The sequence below is a fragment of the Pangasianodon hypophthalmus genome, chromosome 13 (assembly GCF_027358585.1).
Source record: "Pangasianodon hypophthalmus isolate fPanHyp1 chromosome 13, fPanHyp1.pri, whole genome shotgun sequence".
NCBI lineage: Eukaryota > Metazoa > Chordata > Actinopteri > Siluriformes > Pangasiidae > Pangasianodon > Pangasianodon hypophthalmus.
In genome coordinates, this window is record NC_069722.1 from 7,940,647 (window position 1) to 7,960,801 (window position 20,155).

At 37.3% G+C, this 20,155-nt stretch overlaps 1 protein-coding gene across 3 annotated transcripts; it reads left to right on the plus strand.

Annotated features, from left to right (window-relative positions):
- The first annotated feature begins 1,396 nt into the window (after window positions 1–1,396).
- On the plus strand, window positions 1,397–18,860 carry syngr1a (synaptogyrin 1a). Of its 3 annotated transcripts, none has more exons than XM_026917175.3 (5): window positions 1,397–1,595; window positions 2,727–2,844; window positions 10,318–10,555; window positions 11,912–12,057; window positions 16,660–18,860. In XM_026917175.3, exons 2-5 carry the CDS (start codon window positions 2,749–2,751, stop codon window positions 16,864–16,866), a joined length of 687 nt encoding a protein of 228 aa, XP_026772976.2. In that variant the 5' UTR covers window positions 1,397–1,595; window positions 2,727–2,748; the 3' UTR covers window positions 16,867–18,860. The 3 variants fall into 3 exon arrangements, with proteins under 3 accessions (XP_026772976.2, XP_026772974.2, XP_053095134.1); XM_026917173.3 differs by having other exon boundaries at window positions 1,403–1,635; XM_053239159.1 differs by lacking the exon at window positions 16,660–18,860 and adding an exon at window positions 13,969–15,354 and having other exon boundaries at window positions 1,405–1,635.
- The last annotated feature ends 1,295 nt before the right edge of the window (window positions 18,861–20,155 follow it).

The following is a 20,155-nucleotide window of genomic DNA, read 5'->3' on the forward strand; positions in this document are numbered from 1 at the left end:
ATTGTTGAGAAGTCCATATAATAACACATAAATTGAACAGAACTGTTTCCACAGTTGGCAGCCATTAAAAAAAACACTATAATATTGGCACTATGGTATATAATATAATACTCCTCAACATGATATGTACAGACAGACAGATAATGGACAGCTGTGCTTTATTGGTCCTGGTATTGAGGAATTATACTTCACTGAAAGTATAGATAATGTGTCAAAATTATCCAGCCAAAAATGTACTCAAGTGATAGTTAAAAAAAAACAGTGCTCAAATATTAAACAGTAAATGATTAAATCAATTAAAAACAAAGTAAATTTTATTACTTCTAAAACTGTTAGAAGCAACTACACCATTTTGCCTGAAAATCATTCAATCTCTGTAAGTTTGCTGGTCATATGCATGAGTAACTCTACATTGTTTGCTAACTAATTAATCAGAAGTAAAATATAGTGTAAATATTTAAATATTACTAATATTTACCATTAGCTAGAATTTGACTTGCCTTCTAGCCAAGTATGTTAGCTACTGGAATTGATAGCAGTCTAACCTGGCATTAGCAAAGAAAATAGCCTAACTTAGTTAAATATAGCCAGTTAACATTAGCAAATTAGCAAAACTTACTTCAGTACTTCAGACTAGATGGAGTTGGTTGTGCTTTCTTGGGAGGCAAAGGAGACACCTCGTGTTCTACGAGTCTTTGCTTTTTTATTAACATTTTATTGAGGTAGGGCCTGGGGCACTCATCCTCAAGGTCCACAATGCAGTCTGCTGACATCCATCTTCAAACACACTCTGAGAGCTAAAGCACTAATTACGCTGTTTACATGAGTAGGTCACAGCAGATAGGTCTGATTCTTGGTACAACAGGTATGATTCTTGGCAGCTTTTTTGTACCCTGATGAACCTGATTGGATGCTAAACTGAAATGTAAATAAAAGTCGAATAAAATTTGACTAATATACAAGCTAGAAACAGTCACTGGCTGAATGAGAGAAGAAGAGATGGAGCAGTAATGAGCACTTTGAAGGTCTAACTAAGTAAAGTAAAAAGTAGTGTAGGAACAAGGTACAGTTACTCAATTATTTTCCAGCCCTGCCAATGGCAATAACATAATATTCATAGTGCACAATGTTACAAACATATAACAAGTCAGTTATGCCACTTATTTGGACAGTTCTTTCATTAGCTTTGCGGTTTTATTTATTTATTTATTTTTTAACAAGCGTATTTTATTTATATAGCCTACGTCCCGCCAGATGGCGCAAAATGTTCCTCACAAATTAGTATAATCGGATTGAGTTAGCTCATCCGTGATGAATGAACGCGAGGCTAAAACGGCGTTTTGCACTAAACGACACTTGTTTTATATCGAAAATTAGCCATTTTGCTAATGAGTTTCCGTTTCTATCCCGTTACTGAGGAGAAAGCGCACGAGTTTCGTGGCACTCGCACGCGCCTGCAGTCACGCGGACGCGCTCTCGTGCTTCTCTTCCCGCCCATGAAGAGTGAGAGAGAGACTTTAGGCTAGCGGCAGACTCGGGGGAGCACATCTCTGCGACACGCGTAAACGAGGAGTAAACGAGGATTCGACTGGACAGTCAGTTTTTTACAGCGCGTCAGCCCATTGAGCTGTTAGGGTAACCTGTATAATAACCCGTGGCGTTTGAGCTGTTAGTGTAACCTGTATAATAACCTGTGGTGTTTGAGATGTTAGTCTTACCTGTATAACAACCTGTGGTGTTTGAGCTGTTAGTCTTACCTGTATAATAACCTGTGGTGTTTGAGCTGTTAGTGGAGGATAGGTGTAATAACCTATATAATAACCTGTGGGGTTTGACTGGAGGATAGGTATAATAACCTGTGGAGTTTGAGCTGTTAGTGTAACCTGTATAACAACCTGTGGAGTTTGAGCTGTTAGTGTAACCTGTATAATAACCTGTGGCGTTTGAGCTGTTAGTGTAACCTGTATAACAACCTGTGGAGTTTGAGCTGTTAGTGTAACCTGTATAATAACCTGTGGCGTTTGAGCTGTTAGTCTTACCTGTATAGTAACCTGTGGTGTTTGAGTTGTTAGTGTAACCTGTATAATAACCTGTGGAGTTTGAGCTGTTAGTCTTACCTGTATAATAACCTGTGGCGTTTGAGCTGTTAGTCTTACCTGTATAACAACCTGTGGAGTTTGAGCTGTTAGTGTAACCTGTATAATAACCTGTGGGGTTTGAGCTGTTAGTCTTACCTGTATAATAACCTGTGGAGTTTGAGCTGTTAGTCTTACCTGTATAACAACCTGTGGAGTTTGAGCTGTTAGTGTAACCTGTATAATAACCTGTGGTGTTTGAGCTGTTAGTCTTACCTGTATAATAACCTGTGGTGTTTGAGCTGTTAGTCTTACCTGTATAATAACCTGTGGAGTTTGAGCTGTTAGTCTTACCTGTATAACCACCTATGGGGTTTGAGCTGTTAGTGTAACCTGTATAATAACCTGTGGGGTTTGAGCTGTTAGTGTAACCTGTATAATAACCTGTGGAGTTTGAGCTGTTAGTGTTACCTGTATAATAACCTGTGGAGTTTGAGCTGTTAGTCTTACCTGTATAACAACCTGTGGAGTTTGAGCTGTTAGTGTAACCTGTATAATAACGTGTGGCGTTTGAGCTGTTAGTGTTACCTGTATAGTAACTTGTGGCATTTGAGCTGTAGTGTAACCTGTATAATAACCTGTGGGAAGCAGAGCGGTGCCAGACTGCAGGAGAATGGATCAGGCATACGGGGCAGGAAAAGCCGGAGGAGCCTTCGATCTGGTATCGTTTATCCAGCAGCCCCAACCTATCCTCCGCCTCGTGTCCTGGGTGAGTAAGGGTCCCTATTTCGATGTAACTATAAAATGATAAAAAGTACCACCTGCCATTCTTTAAAAAATGCATTTTGTGTATTCTACTAATTGTTGCCTAATTGCTGTGGTATCAGAGGAATAAAAAACTTGTGCTCTTATAGCACTCTGGTTCATCAAATCACCCTGTCGTTGTTTATTTTCTTATAACTGCACATCCCCAACTGTTTTATTCCTTACATGAATCATACAGACATACAGAAAATAACACTAACAATAATCCCTGTGTTCTGTTCTGTCAAAATGGCCTGTTTTGACTTTGTAATTAATGTGTGACCATAAAGGCAGAGGCACACCAAAAACTGGACAGTTTTTCCAATCTTCAGCTGTTCAATTTGGGTGAATCTGTGTCCAATGTAGCCTCAGATTCCTGTTCCTGGCTGAATCAAGTGGAACCCGATGTGGTCTTCTTCTCTTACCTGAAAATTCAACATTACATGTGTTCTGAGATGATTTTCTGTTCACCACGGTTGTACAGAGTGGTTATTGGAATTACTTTGCATTCCCTGTCAGCTCCAACCAGTCTATTTTCTTATTATTAAGAAAGAGAGAAAAAACAACTTTTGGATTTTTGACAACAATAAAAGTAACTATAAAACTGTTAAAAAGTACTAATTTAAACAAAGAAATAAAGAAAGAATTGTTGATTAATCACTGTGGTATAAATGGAATAAACTTTTGGGATGTGCTGTTGTGGGAAAATAATCAACTTTAGGGTAGTAACAATAACTACGCTTTGCACCAGTCCACATCACAACAGCTTGTAGCTGATTATTTTCCTATAACAGCACACCTTGTCGTGTTTTATTCCTTACACGAAACACTGAACACCTTATATGAGAAACATCATAACCTTCTTTTAATGATCATAGATTGTTTATTGTTCTACCAGCTTTGGATTTAGGCTCATCTGTTGCCGCTTCTGGTATGTGTGTGTGTTTGCATGTGTGTGTTAGAAAGAAAGGGAGAGGCACAATCTGCTGAATGTTGCGTCTGGTATTTGAACACATGGTGAGAGGGTGGGAGAGAGAGATTACAAATGGATGAGAGAGAGAGGGAGAGCAGGTTGGGGGAAGGGAAGGCAGGTGGCTTTAGAGGGTACTATAGTCTACAACTGTCCTGACTCTCATCACTCATCATTACTCCATTTACTTTGTGCGCTTTTGCATAAAAAGATATTTGATGGATGTCATACAAAATACAGTAGTACAATATTTATTGTCTAGTATTCTGTTTTAGTAATAGGTTTTACATCTTAACCCTTTTCTTCAAATAAATAGCCGTATGTACATATATGTATGTGTATGTATATACATTCACTGTCCATTTTATTAGGAACACCAGTACCACTGCAAATTCATGCAGTTATCTAATCAGCCAATCAAGTGGCAGCAGCACAATGCATAAAATCAAATACAGGTCAAGAGCTTCAGTTAATGTTCACATCAAATATCAGAATGAAGAAAAAGTATGATCTCTGTGACTTTAACTGTGTATGGATGTTCTTACCAGATGGGCTGGTTTGAGTATTTCAGAAACCGCTGATCTGGGATTTTCTCACACAACAGTGTCTAGTATTTACACAGAATGGTGCGAAAAACAAACAAAACACTGAGTGAGTGACAGTTCTGTGGGTGGAAACACCTTGTTGATAAGAGAGGTCAGAGGAAAACGGCCAGATTGGTTCCAGCTGCTAGGAATATTGTAATTGAAAAATGCAGAAAATCATCTCAACATACACAAACCATCAAAACTTGTGATGGATGGTCTACAACAGCAGAAGACCACATTGGGTTCCACGCCTATCAGCCAAGAACAGGAATCTGAGGCTAACATTTGCACAGGCTCACAGAAACTTGGCAGATAAAGATTAGAAAAAAAAAATCTCCTGTTTTTTTTTTTTTTTTTCCTTCAGTCTTCACCTGTCCAGTTTGGGTGAGTCTATGACCAGGATAGCCTCAGATTCTTGTTCTTGGCTGACAGGAGTAGAATCTGATGTGGTCTGCTGTTGTAGCCCATACACTTTAAAGTTTGATAGTGTCATAACAGTGTCAGGTCTAGTTATTACCACAATGCTGTTTAAGGCTTCTGATTGGTCAGAATGTTTTGATTAATTTTCTATAACTGCAGATCTGACAGTAGTGCCAAAGTAGTGACAGTAGTTACCGTAAGGTAAATGCACTCATTCTAATACGCTATTGTTTCTATAGTAACAACTTACACAGGGACTTGTATGGAAGACACTCCACACAAAACATGTGTAATTGTTAAGGAGTCTCCAGTGGTAATTCTTTAAGGGAAGACTTTCCCTTCAGGAATACAGGCCTTTTTCCCTGTATTATTAACATCCAGAGAGAGAAAAGAAGAGAGAGGCTGGTGAGCGAACAACTGTTGATTAACATAAGTTATAGGAAATAACTCATTTTGCAGATGTTTCAAAATATTATATGTAACTATAAACGGGGGAAAAATGCAATTTTTGCCAAATTGTTGTGGCGTAAGAGGAATAAAACAGATTGAGATGTGCTGTTATAAGCTAGCTACCATATGTTACACTGTGCTTTTGTTCATTTTATAATCATTATATTGTTATAATCATAATTATTATATTGTTGATCTCATTATCACCCAGTAGATCTTAGCATGACATTCTGTCCATGTTCCTATTGGCTAAAAAATGTCATGAATACGTTACAATCTTCATTCATAATTCACAGAGTGTCCTGAGGATATGATGTTTGTTTATGATTATATAAGGCCATTTATGCCAATGGGAAGCCTTGGAGGAAGGTGTTTTGCATATTTAGAATCATACATTCACAATTCATAAAATACTGAAATATGCAGAATGTATGAGTGTTCCTTGGAAAAAAGTTGGAATATTCCTAGCGAGTCCAGTTTGTTGCATGACACTTTTTTCCATTTTCCCATTGGCACCATCTGCTCTCGGGTCTATTCAAAGTAAAATAAATAAATAAATAAATAGCTGAAGGTCAAATCCTTTCTGTCTTTATGAGCAGGGAATGTTGAAGAGATCATTCGTGCCAGCTATTGCTTTCACAGTCAAGCTATTATTTCAGTACACTGTTCAAGTTTATGCAGTTTCTTTCGCATATTAGTAGAAATATCTGTCAAATATTTTAGTCCTGATGCTGGGTAGTCAATCAAGACCAAAGCCATCAATACATCATCAATAAATTCCTGATTTAACCTCTGAGCTTTGTACTGTTGGTTACAGGTCACTTACTGTTCAATGAATGCATGTGTGTGTGTGTGTGTGTGTGTGTGGTGAAGGTGAGATAAATGAGAGCCTTATCCATCTGATAATGACTCTATTAGTCTGAGTAAGAGCTGCTGTGTTGGCAACCATCTGAGATGACTGTGTGCATATGGAGAATCTGCATGATAAATATCTAATTCTTGCATTTTTGTACCTCTTATATGATCTATAAGTGTCTACTGCATATGTTTTTGAGATTCTAGTCAACATATTTCTGCATTCCACACAGCTACATCCTTAAAATTTCACTCTGCATTGTGATAATTATTCATTATATTGATGAGGGTTGCACGACACATTGTTTAAGACCTTCCCAATGCCAGCTTTTGCAATACTAACTTTTAATCATTAAAAATGATTTTAGTGTGAGATTTTAATGAGTATCCTGACCAAAGTCTCTGTCCCTCACCATGCACATACAATCACACACTCATTCACACCTAGGGGCATTTAGGGCGTTTTCACACTTGGCTCGAATACTTAAGTCTGCACCCAGGACCAATTCTGGGTTCATTTTTGGCTGAAAGGGCTCATAATCACAGATCTGCATTCACACTGAAGAATCCTTCTGAACCATGGATTGATTGTGCAATTCCATACCTCACTTTTGTGCACACAGGTTTGCAAAAACGCATAGGTTTCATCCTTTTGCTGTTTTTTTTTTTTTAATTACTGTCCTGTGGTACCAATGCTCAAGTGGTGAAAAACAGCACTTTTTGAATGCATGGCATGTCATCATGCAAGAATACCTGCAAACAAGAAGCTGTTCTCGTATAAGGAGCTTTCTAGCCAGGCAGGTGGGCATAAGACATGCATTTTTGCAATGTTCTCAGTGCAAGCACTCACACCACAAAGGTAAGCTGATTACAGTGCTCCAGTCCAGTGAAAGTCTGGTTTTATATAACAATAACCATAATAACCCTTTTGCCGATGGTAGAAATAGAAACAGGAAGTAACATAACAAGTTGAACAAATCATATTACTTGGCATATGGCGCCAAGAGAAGACAGCTTTCATACCTGATGTGGAACGTACCATGGTTCAGTTGAAGTGAACCCCAGACCACCATTTTCAAGAGGACCAGGGATCAGTTCCCCGGCTTGAAAACAGCTTTCACGCTTCACAAACCATAATGAACTCTAAAGTTGCTAATTCACCCACCAGCATGTTTTTGGGAGGTGGGAGGAAACCAGAGAACCCAGAGGAAACCCACACAAACACTGGGAGAACATGAGAAAGGAATAGACAGTGACCTGAGCTCAGGTTCGAACTTAGGACCCTGGAGCTGTGAGAGGTGGATGGGCAATACCATTGATTTTCCTTTCAATCCAGTGCTAAGTAATACCAAGACTAGTATCTTGATAACAACACTGTGAAAAGTCTATATTTAGTGTGTATACAAAGGAGAAATTTGCATTAAAATCATTATATATCATGTATATCATATAGAATAAGAGTTTACTCTCTCTCTCTCAATCTCGTTTGTTTCTGGCAGCATGACTGTGTAAGTGTGTGCTTATGAATATCACTATTTTTATAATAGGATTGATTTAAAAAAAGAACCAGTCAGACTCAGAATATTGATTGCGGAGTCCATTCTGTCAGTGGAATGACTGCAGAAAGAGTCTTGCTTTCAAATGTGCTCTTGTGCAAATATGCGTCAGATAGGATGTGTTCCACAATGATCTTAAATCATCTTAACATTCAGAACAGTTTGATATACTGTAGCTAACATGCTTATCATTATTATTTCTTGATAAACGTATTTTGGCCACTGAATTTTCTCTGTTGAAGTGGACATTAGACTCTCTCTCTCTTTCTCTCTCCTCAGCTCTGACTCTGAAGGTCAGTGAGATTATATGGACGGATTTGTGGTGGAGGGGGTGGTGCAGGCAGACAGGCCATGAACATACAGTGAGAGAGAGAAATTAAGACCCAGAGTAAAACGGTCACCTCCTGGCTCAAGGAAACGTCTCACTCCAAACACATGACACTTTACTGTATGCAAGTGTAAAGCGGCTTCATCTTGGTTTCATCATGGCCACATGTTGGAGTTTACATTTGTGAGAATGTTGTGTGTTAAAATACTTTGTTTGACATTATGCTGTGTTTTCTAAGGATACTGTGGTTTCAACCACCAAAGCAAAACATAATGAAGTTTTTTAGGGGGACCTATAACAGATGTGTTTATGTGGAGTAAATACTGTAAAGGGACAGGAAGACCACACAAGGGTGAAACAGTGTGACCATAATTGTAGTTTTCAAAAAAAAAAAAAAAAAGCAGGTAAGGCATGTCCTATAAGTTTAATAAAATTAACAGAGTATTTTTTGGAAATTTTTGGTATCATGTCACACACACTGCATAACACGCGATCCCTGTCATGACACAGAGGCTTGTTGACACAGCGCTGTTGAACGCTTAATTGTGATTGGTCAGAAGGTGTTCGGACAGTTATGGCACGGTTCAGTTCGGATTTTAAAATGGATTAAACCGATTTTTAAAAAGTTTGAAGGCAAAGCCTTAAAAAGCCTTCTGACACGGGAAAGTTTTCAGAATGGAGGACTTTGCAGTTTCTCGGTTCCACATCACACCACCCCATCATTTATTACTGTCCTATAGCAGCACACTTTCTGGCGTACATATCCATTCTGTGCATATGTTAGCTACCTAACATTAATTTATTTTTTTTTTTAAAAAGTGAATACAAAACAAATGGCTGGACAGCAGTGAATTCTAATTCTGGTTAAAATCAGTGATTCTCAAGTCCAAAGCATTTGGTGCTGTACGTTTTTTTTAAACACAATTCTATGGTGTGTTCTGTGGTGTGGTGCATTGATGGATGTGTTTGGACATAAATAGACTACAGATTTGATCTCTCAGTAACATAGTCTTGTGATATACACCATAGTTCTGAAACACTAAATATACACTTACACATTTAGGCTGAACTATGGAGCATAAAAGAAAGGCTCTGCTGCTGACAATCACAAGATCAGGACCCCACGTGCTGCTTCGAACAAAGCCTGCTTTCATGTGCTCATGGAGAGCAGGAGCCTTGTGATCCAGCTCACTACTTAAGACCCAAGACAGAAAGACTGCGCTGAGGGTAACAGCGTGAAGTTGCTGCAGTTATAATATCGGAACAGCTTTCACAGGTTCCATTATGAGCTGAGGAAATCCTCCACATTCTTTCCCAGATCATTTAGGACCACTTTAATAGAAAATATATTTACAAACTGCATTATGTAACCAGATTTAAAACATGTAATTGTTGATATGGTGAAGTTTACTGTGTGTAGATGTTTTTGAGCATTTTTGTAAGGAGTCCCGAGTTTCCAGTAAGTGATAATTGGACTGACTTGTTTCACACATATACCAAAAAATTAAATGTAACTATAAATGGATAAAATGTATGATATGATTTTTTTAGTAAATAAAAAATTGCAGTGTGGTCTGAGAGGAAAAGAACTTTTCAGGAAGTGCAGGACGTGTTTTATTCATTACATATCCTTATGATTCAAATGGGGAAAAAATCATTTTATTTATTTATTTATTTTTTATGTAAGATTATTTAATAATCACATAATCATTAAATTAATTCAATAGTTAAAGATTATTCTTTTAAATTATGCATTAAAGAAAGTACTTAGCTGTCAAAACTTAAACCTAAGAACTGATGAAGATGAAGATATCATTTGTCAGTTCTAGTTTGCTGCCTCTCTAAGAAATGGTTGGCAGACCCCCTTGAAAAAAAATCTCTCTCTCTCTTTCTCTCTCTCTCTCTCTCTCTCTCTCTCTCTCTGTTTGTGTATGTGTTTTCAACTTTAACAGAGCAACCTAATCTGACTCTGACTGAAACACAGTTAGCCAGCTAAATAGTGCATCTGGATTTAAAACAGGGATCAGATAGAGATTTAGGAGATTCACTGTGGTCTATATTTAAAAATGCAGTTGTATGCTCAGCTATGCCCTGCCCCCACTTTTCTGAAATCTGTTCTTTTATTCTTCTTTCTTTTATTCCAGTTGTTTTATTCTACCAGAAATGCCAAAACGAATGTGTTTCACTTTCTCCATAACTTACTCCCTTATCATGTTTTATACTAAATCTCCTTTCTTCATTCTTTATGTTTCTCCTCTCCAACCCCTTCTAGATCTTCTCCATCGTGATTTTTGGGTGTATTGCCAATGAGGGCTATGTGAACCGACCTGATGCAGAGGAGGAGTACTGCATCTTTAACCGTAACCAGAATGCCTGTAACTACGGTGTGACTATGGGCTCTCTGGCCTTTCTCACCTGTCTTGCCTTCTTGGCCTTGGACGCCTATTTCCCACAAATCAGTGGAGTCAAAGACCGTAAGAAAGTCGTTCTGGCAGACATCAGCTTCTCGGGTGAGACTTCTATGATCTTAGGTTTCATTTGCCATATTGACCAATCCTGACTGATGCCATTGCATCAAAGTTTTACTTTATAGTAATATTCAGTCTCCTTGACAGCAATAAAATAGGAAGCGTGTCATGAAATATGTGCTACTTTGTGTAGATGCTGGTTGTTGAGAATAATTTTGGTTCACTATATGGCTTTTAAAATCTTACCATTATGAAAAGACTGGTATTGTACAACTTTTTTGTGTTTTGTGTGGTGCCTGAAAAAATTGTGAATTCCATTTTTAGCAATGGAACACCACACTCTAACAACAAACATAGATGCAACAAACATAGATGTATGGATACAATTTAATGTAAAGCCTCAGCACATAATTAATAGAATTTTTTTTTACAATACTGTGATTTACTGTTTATGTTATGTTATTTATTATTTTTTTCTGAATTATTTATTTTTAGAATTTCTATTACATTTTATTTTCTCTCTTTCCAGCTTCTTCCCTTATGCTGTTTTTTTTAATTGCCCATTTTCCTTTGTAAAGCACCTTGAGCTGTATTTTCTCTGTTAGGTGATAGATAGATAGATAGATAGATAGATAGATAGATAGATAGATACATACATACATACATACATACATACATACATGCATAAACAAACAAAACAAATAAATAACCAACATCAACACAATAATTATTATTATTAATAATATTAAAAATCATCAATCCAATTCAAATGTATTTGTATAGTGCTTTAACAATGGACATTTCAGTCACAGCTTTACATCCTCTCTCTACACATAATTGCAAATTTATATCAAAAAAGCAATTCAAAAGCAAAGATAAAATGCAATTTTTTCTTTGTGTATAAATGTATATATTTATTGGTCCAGAACAATTCACAGGGAAGATGTGGTTTGTTTATGAAAAGGCTTGGTCTTACTGTGATCTTGCCATATGTTCTTCTAGCCCTGCCAAGCCTTTCCTAAGCCCAGAATCAGTGCAGACCTGGAGTTTGCTAGTTTACTAAATCCAGAAAGTCCTAAATAAAGGAATATTTTAATTCCAAAGTGCATGAAGGCTAATGTAAAAATGTCCTGTCTTTAAATTGTTTGACATTAGAGCTTTAAGAGTAAAGCTGTTATTTGACATCACACAAAAAGAGAGACGTTGCTGCTCTCTCTTGGCTAACTGTGGAATTGCAAGCACCCTATGTGTGAATTTTGAGTGGGCTAGTAATAAATACCACATCGCACCCTGTATTTCATTAAACCCACCCGTAGTGCACGGCTGCCATTTAAATCCTGTAATGTTAATTCTGATCATGGTGTTTTCTGTCAACGTTTTTTTCCTCCTGTTCCTCAGCCGTCTGGGCCTTCATGTGGTTTGTGGGCTTCTGTTTCCTGACCAATCAGTGGCAGGTGACCAATCCTGAAGACAACCCCTTAAACGAGGGTGCAGATGCAGCAAGAGCAGCCATCACATTTTCCTTCTTCTCCATCTTCACATGGGTCAGTACTACTATTTACACTGTCTCTGATTCCAAGCTATAACAAGGCAAAAGAAGCATTTTTCTCAGATTCATCATTTAAAGCTCAATAGACTTCGACTATTCTAGTATACACTATATGGCCAAAAGTTTGCAGACACCTGACCATAACATTCATACAGCATGTGCTTGTTGAACATCCCATTCCAGATCTAGTCTCAATTTGGTGTTATCCACCACTCCTCTGGGAAGGCTTTCCACTACATTTTGGAGCGTGGCTGTGGGGATTTGCCCATTGAGCCACAAGAACATTAGTGAGGTCAGGTACTGATGTTGAGCGAGGAGGCCTAGGGGGCAGTCACTGTTCCAGTTCATCCCAAAGGTGTTCAGTGGGGTTGAGGTCAGGGCTCTGTACAGGACACTCGAGTTCTACCACTCCAACCATGGCAGAACATGTCTTCATGTGATAATGACAGTGTGCACAGGGACACTGTCACGCTGGAACAGGTTTGTGCCCCTTAGTTCCAGTGAAGGGAAATTGTAATGTTACAGCCTACAAAGACATTCTATACAATTGTGTGCTTCCAAATTTGTGGCACCAGTTTGGGGAAGAACCATATATGGGTGTGATGGTCAGGTGTCCGCAAATTTTTGGCTATATAGTGTAGTTGTAATTGATGTTTTTTTCTTGTGTTGTTTTAAATCAAATTAAGCATTTGATTGATAAATAAGGAATAAAAAACACAACAGGGCATGTTGTTATAGAAAAATAATCAGTGACATGGTGGAGTTACTGTTACCAACACAGCACATTCCTGAAGTGTTTTAGTGCTCTTAAAAAATTTTAATTAAAGAACAGCATTATATTTTATATTCATTTGTAGTTACATGATAAAAGTCATGGAACTTCTGCAAAGCAAGTTAGTTCCTGTTATCACTTATGCTATCACAGCTATAAAATGTCCTTCCTTTGCCAGCTTTTCTTTTATCTCTGTCTTGAAGTTAATAAGTGTAAAAAGAAAAATCAGAAAACGTAAACCTTCATCTTTATGTCTGATTGTTACAAAGCACCTACACTGGAGACTCCTTCCAACAAATGCTACATTTTGTCACAGAAAAGTTCACAGTTTTTTTAAATCCCAGTGTTCTTCTGTAGTTCTTACTACAGAAATGATGATAGAACAAGTTCATTAATATAAACATGTGATTTGTTTTGCAGTCTGCACTATTATCAGAGCTGCTGTTGTAGAAACTTAATCAGCACCTTCTGACCAATCAGATATGAGAATTTCACACTTCTGTGATATAAGGAATTGTAACCATGCTGTCAGAGATTGCTTTAAAGTAACATCTTCCCATGTGGTCTGTGTCACATCTGCATGCTTTGCATTTAGGCCCAGTCCAGCACTAATGTACCTTTTTAAGGATTAATGGCCATACATTTAAATGTGAATGTGTTTAAACCTGGTAAAATTTAAATGTTTACGCCAACTTTAAACTGTATTAGAGTGCATGCTCTCTAATAGATGCTGATCTAAAAATGTGACTAACACTATATTCTCTTCTTGTTTATCATATTGTCAGTACCTGACCACTGTTCTGAGGAGAATGAGCATTTAACAGGCTGATCTTCTTTCTATATGATGTATGTGTTCTTGGTCTGACTCTTTTTTAATGTCTAACTTTAACAATTAACACTGATTTTCTTGCCAGAGTCTTTAACCACACTATTTTTCTCTCTACTCATTTTTTGTAGCATTAAAGGATTTACTCTGATTAAAACACTGACATATTTCTGTCTACATTTTCATTTAGATTGGACAATACTGAAGAATCAATACAGTTAACTTACTAGGATTTAAGGGAAACAGTTTCTCTGCCCCTTGTGCGTCATCTTAATGCTCAACGTGCTGCTCATTTTGTCCTTCTCTAGGGTGCGCTAACGTTTCTTGCCATGGAGCGTATGAAGAGAGTTTCATTTGAAGAGGAGTACAACAAACTGTTCACCCCTCAGCCTCCTCCCCCATTTGTCTAACATGCTACACACTTATACAAGCACAGGGAACAGGTGCTGGTGTCCATCCACTGTGAAGCCATTTCCCTCTCTCTCTCTCTCTCTCTCTCTCTCTCTCTCTCTCTCTCTCTGTGGTATGATATTCACACACTAAGAGGGATATCTTGGAAATATATCACTTTTACACACACAATCCGATCTGGTCTGAAGTCAGGAATTGCGTGAGGGAAATGTAGAGTATGTTGACTGAAATACTGTGAAAGAAAATACCATTTGCACAGAATGCCAGTGTTGATCATGGGCTGGTAGATAGTGTTTTTATTCTTGAAGTCACAATTAGAGACACGTAAATATAATAATATATTATACACTCACCGGCCACTTTCACAGGAACACCTGTACACCTGCTCATTCATGTAATTATCCATTCCGCTAATCATGTGGCAGCAGCACAATGCATAATGCATGGACTTTTTACAATTTTCAACTATTCAGTTTCACTGAGCCTGTCCCTACTGTAACCTCGGATTCCTGTTCTTGGCAGACAGGAGTGGAACCCGATGTGGTCTTCTGCTGTTGTAACCCATCCACCTCAAGGTTCAGTGTGCTATGCTTTCTGAGATGCTTTTCTGCTCACCACGGTTGTAAAGAGTTATTATTTGAATCATAATTATTATTTGAATTATTATCCTGTCAGCTCAAACTAGTCTGGCCATTCTCCTCTGATCTCTCTCATCAACAAGGCGTTTCCACCCACTGATCAGATCAGATCAGATCAGCAGTTTCTGAAATATTCAAACCAGCCCACCTGGCACCAACAACAAGTCACTGAGATCACATTTGTTCCCCATTCTGATGTTTGATGTGAACATTAATTGTTGTTCTTGACCAGGATCTACATGATTATGCATTGCTCTACTGCCACATGTCATTTATTTAGTTATAATAAATATTATATTATTTTATTGTATTTATTTAAACATACACACAGTATATATAAAATGATTTTTTGTGCAATGGAAATTATTCATATTGTTGTTATTTCTCCCTGGTTACTGTGTTCAGACACTGTCTATGACACCTCCCCACCCATTCCTTCACTTTGTGCTTCTGAAATCTCTGATTGCAGCTTCATATATGGCTTCAACATGTTTTCACATTCAGATTTAAAATTTTTCAATAGAATCTTCAGACAAAGAAGGCGTGTATCCACAGATTCTTAAAATGTGAAAGATTGATTTTTAGCCTTGTGTGTGCTTTTGTGCCAGGTAATGAAAATGGAACATAAAGTGCCTTTAATGTCCATCGTCTTTTAAGCAGTAATGTCTTTAATCGAAGAAATGTAACTGAACATACACTGGAGCCTGTTCTGCAAAGTTGCACTGTGTCAAACGACGTATTCAGTGATTTCTTTCATTGAGCAAAACAAGCTGGACCTGTGGAATTGAGTTCATTTAAGAACAAAAGTGTTTCAGCAACGTGTGAAGATAATATAAATGTACCAGGGAAATGATCTTTTCTCTGTTTGCATGTTTACATCTGTTGTCTAGAGGGCACTATTTATACAGGATACTCCTGCTGCAACAGTTTAACCCCTCAAACCTCCTGCTTATTATTCGGGTATTTGTTTTAAAGCATTTTTTTACGGACAACTACTCTTTATTATTCAGTAATTATAGTGGAACTAACTGACAAGAGATGTAAATCTGGACCCATTGGATGTTTAAGGGGTTTTATGCGCAAACATTATTGTAGGATAAAATTTAGAAAACTCTTAGCATTCCTTTTTTTAGTTTTGTAGGGTAACTAGGTTTTTATGTTTTGTTGCAATATTTTTTTTTCCAATTGCAGTAATTTTAGCTTAGACTACATATAGATACTTATTTTGCATAATTTATAGATTTTGATTATATCGTGAATGTTGATATTGATGTTGATATGAATTGTTGGATATTGAGCTGTATTTCATTATTATTTTTTATTGTTATTATGAAGAAACTGCCCATAGAGTGTTCAACGAAAACTTCAAGTTCTTTTCGCTAAGTATGCATTTTAAGTAAACATAATCTAAGGATTTAAAGGTTCTGTCTGACATTCATACATGTGCAATTGGGTGCAGATGGGTTCACTAAAGCTGTCAGTATGAAACTGTTCCTTCACTAGATCTCTCTGATTAAAGAAATTTAATTCATTTCTTGTCCAAGTGCTTCAAGTTCTTCCTAGTGTTAGCATTAATCAGGCATACTTACTGTTACATACTTTGAGAACTCAAACATTTTGTTTTCATTAAACCACTTCTTTCATTGTGACTAGTTCATGTTTTAATAAACTAACATGCCTTATTATCTGTAACTAACCAAATTAATGTTTCTCTTTCCCCTTTTCCTCTCTCTCTTTCTCTCTCTCTCTCTCTCTCACATGACTACACTACTCCTCCACCCAACCTTTATTTTCGCATTTATGCAATGAATACTGGTCACATGTTCATTCTCACTGTCTCTTCTGCCCTAATACCACCATCACCTTATTTTCCACCTGTAATTCCTTCCATTTATTTCCTCCCCTTTTATTCACCAACCATTTCTCTACTCGATCACTCATATCCTTCAGGCTGGTCAGGCTTTCCTGGCATTTCAGAGGTACAAGCTCGGAGCAAGTTCCAGTCTCTTCTCGCAGAACTACACTGACCCAAATGAGGATGCAGCAGTGCGCTCTGAAGGCATGGAGTACCCAGGCTACACAGGAGACATGGAGGCACCAGGCAGTATGCATACCAACTATGATGGATCTTCTGGTTACCAGACCCAAGAGTACTAAGGGGCCTTGCAATCAGCCCATGAAGGTTTATTGTAAGAGCTATAATGGGCATATATAGGATGAAGAACGTTGCGCAAAGTGGAACTTTGGGGTGAGATAATGAAACAGACGCTGGCTATCTTATGGGGTTTGAGGGAGCAATATGTGGTATTCAGTGACTTACCATTGAAGGGGTTTAATCTGGGGATGAGCAGGTTGTACATGGGAGGGGAACAGTTGATGTGCAACTGTTCTGTTTTAAATATTTGTAAAATTCAGAATGCAGGTGTGTCTTTGTGTGTGTGTGTGTGTGTGTGTGTGTGTGTTCCAACCATTTTGCCTTCAGCTAAAGAGTGCAAATAGCTGGTAGCTGATTGAATTAAAAAAAAAATTCTCAGTGGGGTTTTGTAAGGTTGAAGCCTGTATATTCCTAAAGGAGAATATACAGAGTTCAAAGGAAAATCCTTTGTTGTAAGTCTACATACTGTAGAACCCTTATGGGTTTTTCACAAAGGGACAATCCAAAGAGCATTCTAGGATTGATGATTAATTGATTTTTAAATGAGCATATCCAAGCTTGCAAGAATTACATAAATGATAGAGAATGATTAAAGCACACACATCCAATCTGGGGTATACATGGACAAAGTAAGCAACTCTACAAATTTGGAAAGAAATAATTTCAACTACATTCTTCTTTCTGCAAAAATCCATTCCATTCTCCTACCATTAAGCCCCTAATGTGACATACAGACATGAGATGCACTTTAAAGTATTGAAGAGATGGTGACAAGGAACACAGAGCACTTTCAATAATCAGGTACATAATATTCAACATTAATCCTGTAATATGATTGTTGAAGGAAGGTGTTTCTGAGTGGAACTCCAAACTGTTGTTTTATTTTTTTTAATCAAAACCTTTGAATATAGGTAAGAAATCTAAAATAACAAATTATATCTAAGGAATAAAGCTGTTAACAAAGAATCAAAGTTAATAACCCGAAAATATACAGATTGCATGTTCCTGAGAGATTGTGAAATGTAAATTCCTTGCACATCAGAAAACTTAAAGAACAGCTTTACCGCTGACCGTTACAAAGCTCTGATACCGGAGACTCCTTCCAAACATGGTAAATAAACATCTCTTCACAGAAAACGTCACCATATTAACATTTGTACACTTTTTAAAAATCTGTTTAGATGGTACGTCCACCATACAAGTCCCTTTGTAACTATGCTTATACTATATACTATACTTTGTTACCATAGAAACAATAATGTTAGCAATAGAGCTACTGTCAGATATGCTGTTATAGAAAGTTAATTAATACCTTCCTACCAATCAGATTCGAAAATTCAACAGTGCTTTGTCTTTCAGAACTGAAATAACTGCCAAAGATGTCTAATTAACATGTTCATACCAGCCAACATATGTGTTAATCAGTTAAACTCATTTTATGGGTAACTACACAACATGTAATACTAAAACATTCTACACTATGTAGCACATGTACTATAGGCCAAGTAATTAAAACGCTTGGCATAATCTGGTGCAACTGAAGACCTGTTTCTATTTCACTTCAAAAATTGTTGGTTAATACATGTTTTTAGTTCCTTTTTAGCGCAACTGAAATAATCATCGTTTTTGTTGTCCTGTGTATGATGTGTATATGAAGCTTAGAAACAGCTTAGGTTTATAGATGTATTATATATAACTATAGACATAGTACTAATTTGAAACCGCTCTATATTTTTGTTTTGAAGTGTAGTACAAATCCTATTTTGGGGCGATAATCAAAAAAAATGACTGCATTTATACTATTTATTTGTATCAAGTGCAATATCTATGGTCTCAACTGTGGAGTTTGGATTCATGTCATGTGATTAAATTAATAAGTATGTTACTCAAAGGGGATATGTATTTAATCATGTCTTATATTTTGTTGCGTTCTGATATTAATGATATGAGCTGGAGTGTGTTAGAGACAATAAACAATTTACTGGCTGTTGTTTTATTCAAGTATTAAACATGAGTGTGATTTTATGAGCGAGTAACTGAGTTGGTAGCAGGCATTTCCCAGTGGCGTAACAAATGATTGGATTTCTGATTCCAGACAGTACAGTGTGCTGCGCTGTCAGAATGAGAGATGGTGACATCAATTCCTGTATTTGCCCCGTACGTCAGGGAACAAGCTGCAGTAAATGATCATAAGGTGTGTGCAACATGAGTAGCTGGACATTCCCAACATCTGTCAGCAATGCAGTAACTCACACGAATGACTGGAGCTTACATGTCACATAGACTTGCACTGAGTCTCTCACTATACATGCACTATGACTAGTTAACTTTTAGTTTAGTGCATGTGCACATTTACAACCTTATAGAGATTTGAAGTTCACAGTTTTTGACAAGCATCAATAAAATAATGACTCTAAATAGGGACAGATTTCTTTGTGTTAGATTTTTTTCTGTCAGATTGCACAGAATGACATTGTGTTCTGTCTAAATGTAATATGAGGAGCCTGTGTACATATAGGCAACAATGCATCAGTAAAAAAACCTACTCAGGAGGTCTACAGAGAAGATATGGCTACTGGTCACATCCATTTTATGTTTGCTATTGGGAATAAAACACTTGGGGGGTTGCTGCTATAGGAAAATGATAAGCAACGCGGTGGTGTGATTTGGCCCGACACAAAGCAGAGTTACTGTTACAGCCCTGAAATCGATTATTTTCCAGTAACAGCACATTCAGAAATGGTTTATTTATAGAACAATGACTCATACTTTTTTATCCATTTCTTAATACTTTTAATGTTGTCTAATATCCTTGAAACAAGTTAGTTCTTGTTATTACTTAACATTATAAAAGCTATAAACACACCAACACCAACTTTTTTCTGTCTCTAGAAGTGAATAAAAAATATCCAGCTTGTCATTTTAACAGAGAAACCGTAAAGTCCACTGTCCTGAAGACTTTCCCATGTCAGTAAACCTAAGTTTCAGCTTTACCTCTGACTGTTACAAAGCACTGATACTGGAGATTCCTTCCATACATGCAAAATAATGAATGCTAAATGCTGAACTACTGTCCAGGCCATCCCACATAGAAAATTATTCAGTACTTTCTGGCCAATCAGAATGAAGAATTCAACAGCATTGTCATATGATCTTTATAACATTGTTATGAAGCATGCTTACAATATCCCTCCACTGGAATTGAGAGGCCTAAACATGTTCCAGCATGACAATGCCCCTGTGCACAAAGCGAGGTCCATGAAGTCATGGTTTAAAAAGGCTGGACTGGAA

Excerpts from the sequence above, each read along its gene's own strand:
- syngr1a (XM_026917175.3), top strand. The coding sequence starts at position 2,749 with ATGGATCAGGCATACGGGGCAGGAAAAGCCGGAGGAGCCTTCGATCTG. Across the intron at positions 10,556-11,911 it reads GGCAGACATCAGCTTCTCGG|CCGTCTGGGCCTTCATGTGG; the intron begins GTGAGACTTCTA and ends CCTGTTCCTCAG. Across the intron at positions 12,058-16,659 it reads TCTTCTCCATCTTCACATGG|GCTGGTCAGGCTTTCCTGGC; the intron begins GTCAGTACTACT and ends CATATCCTTCAG.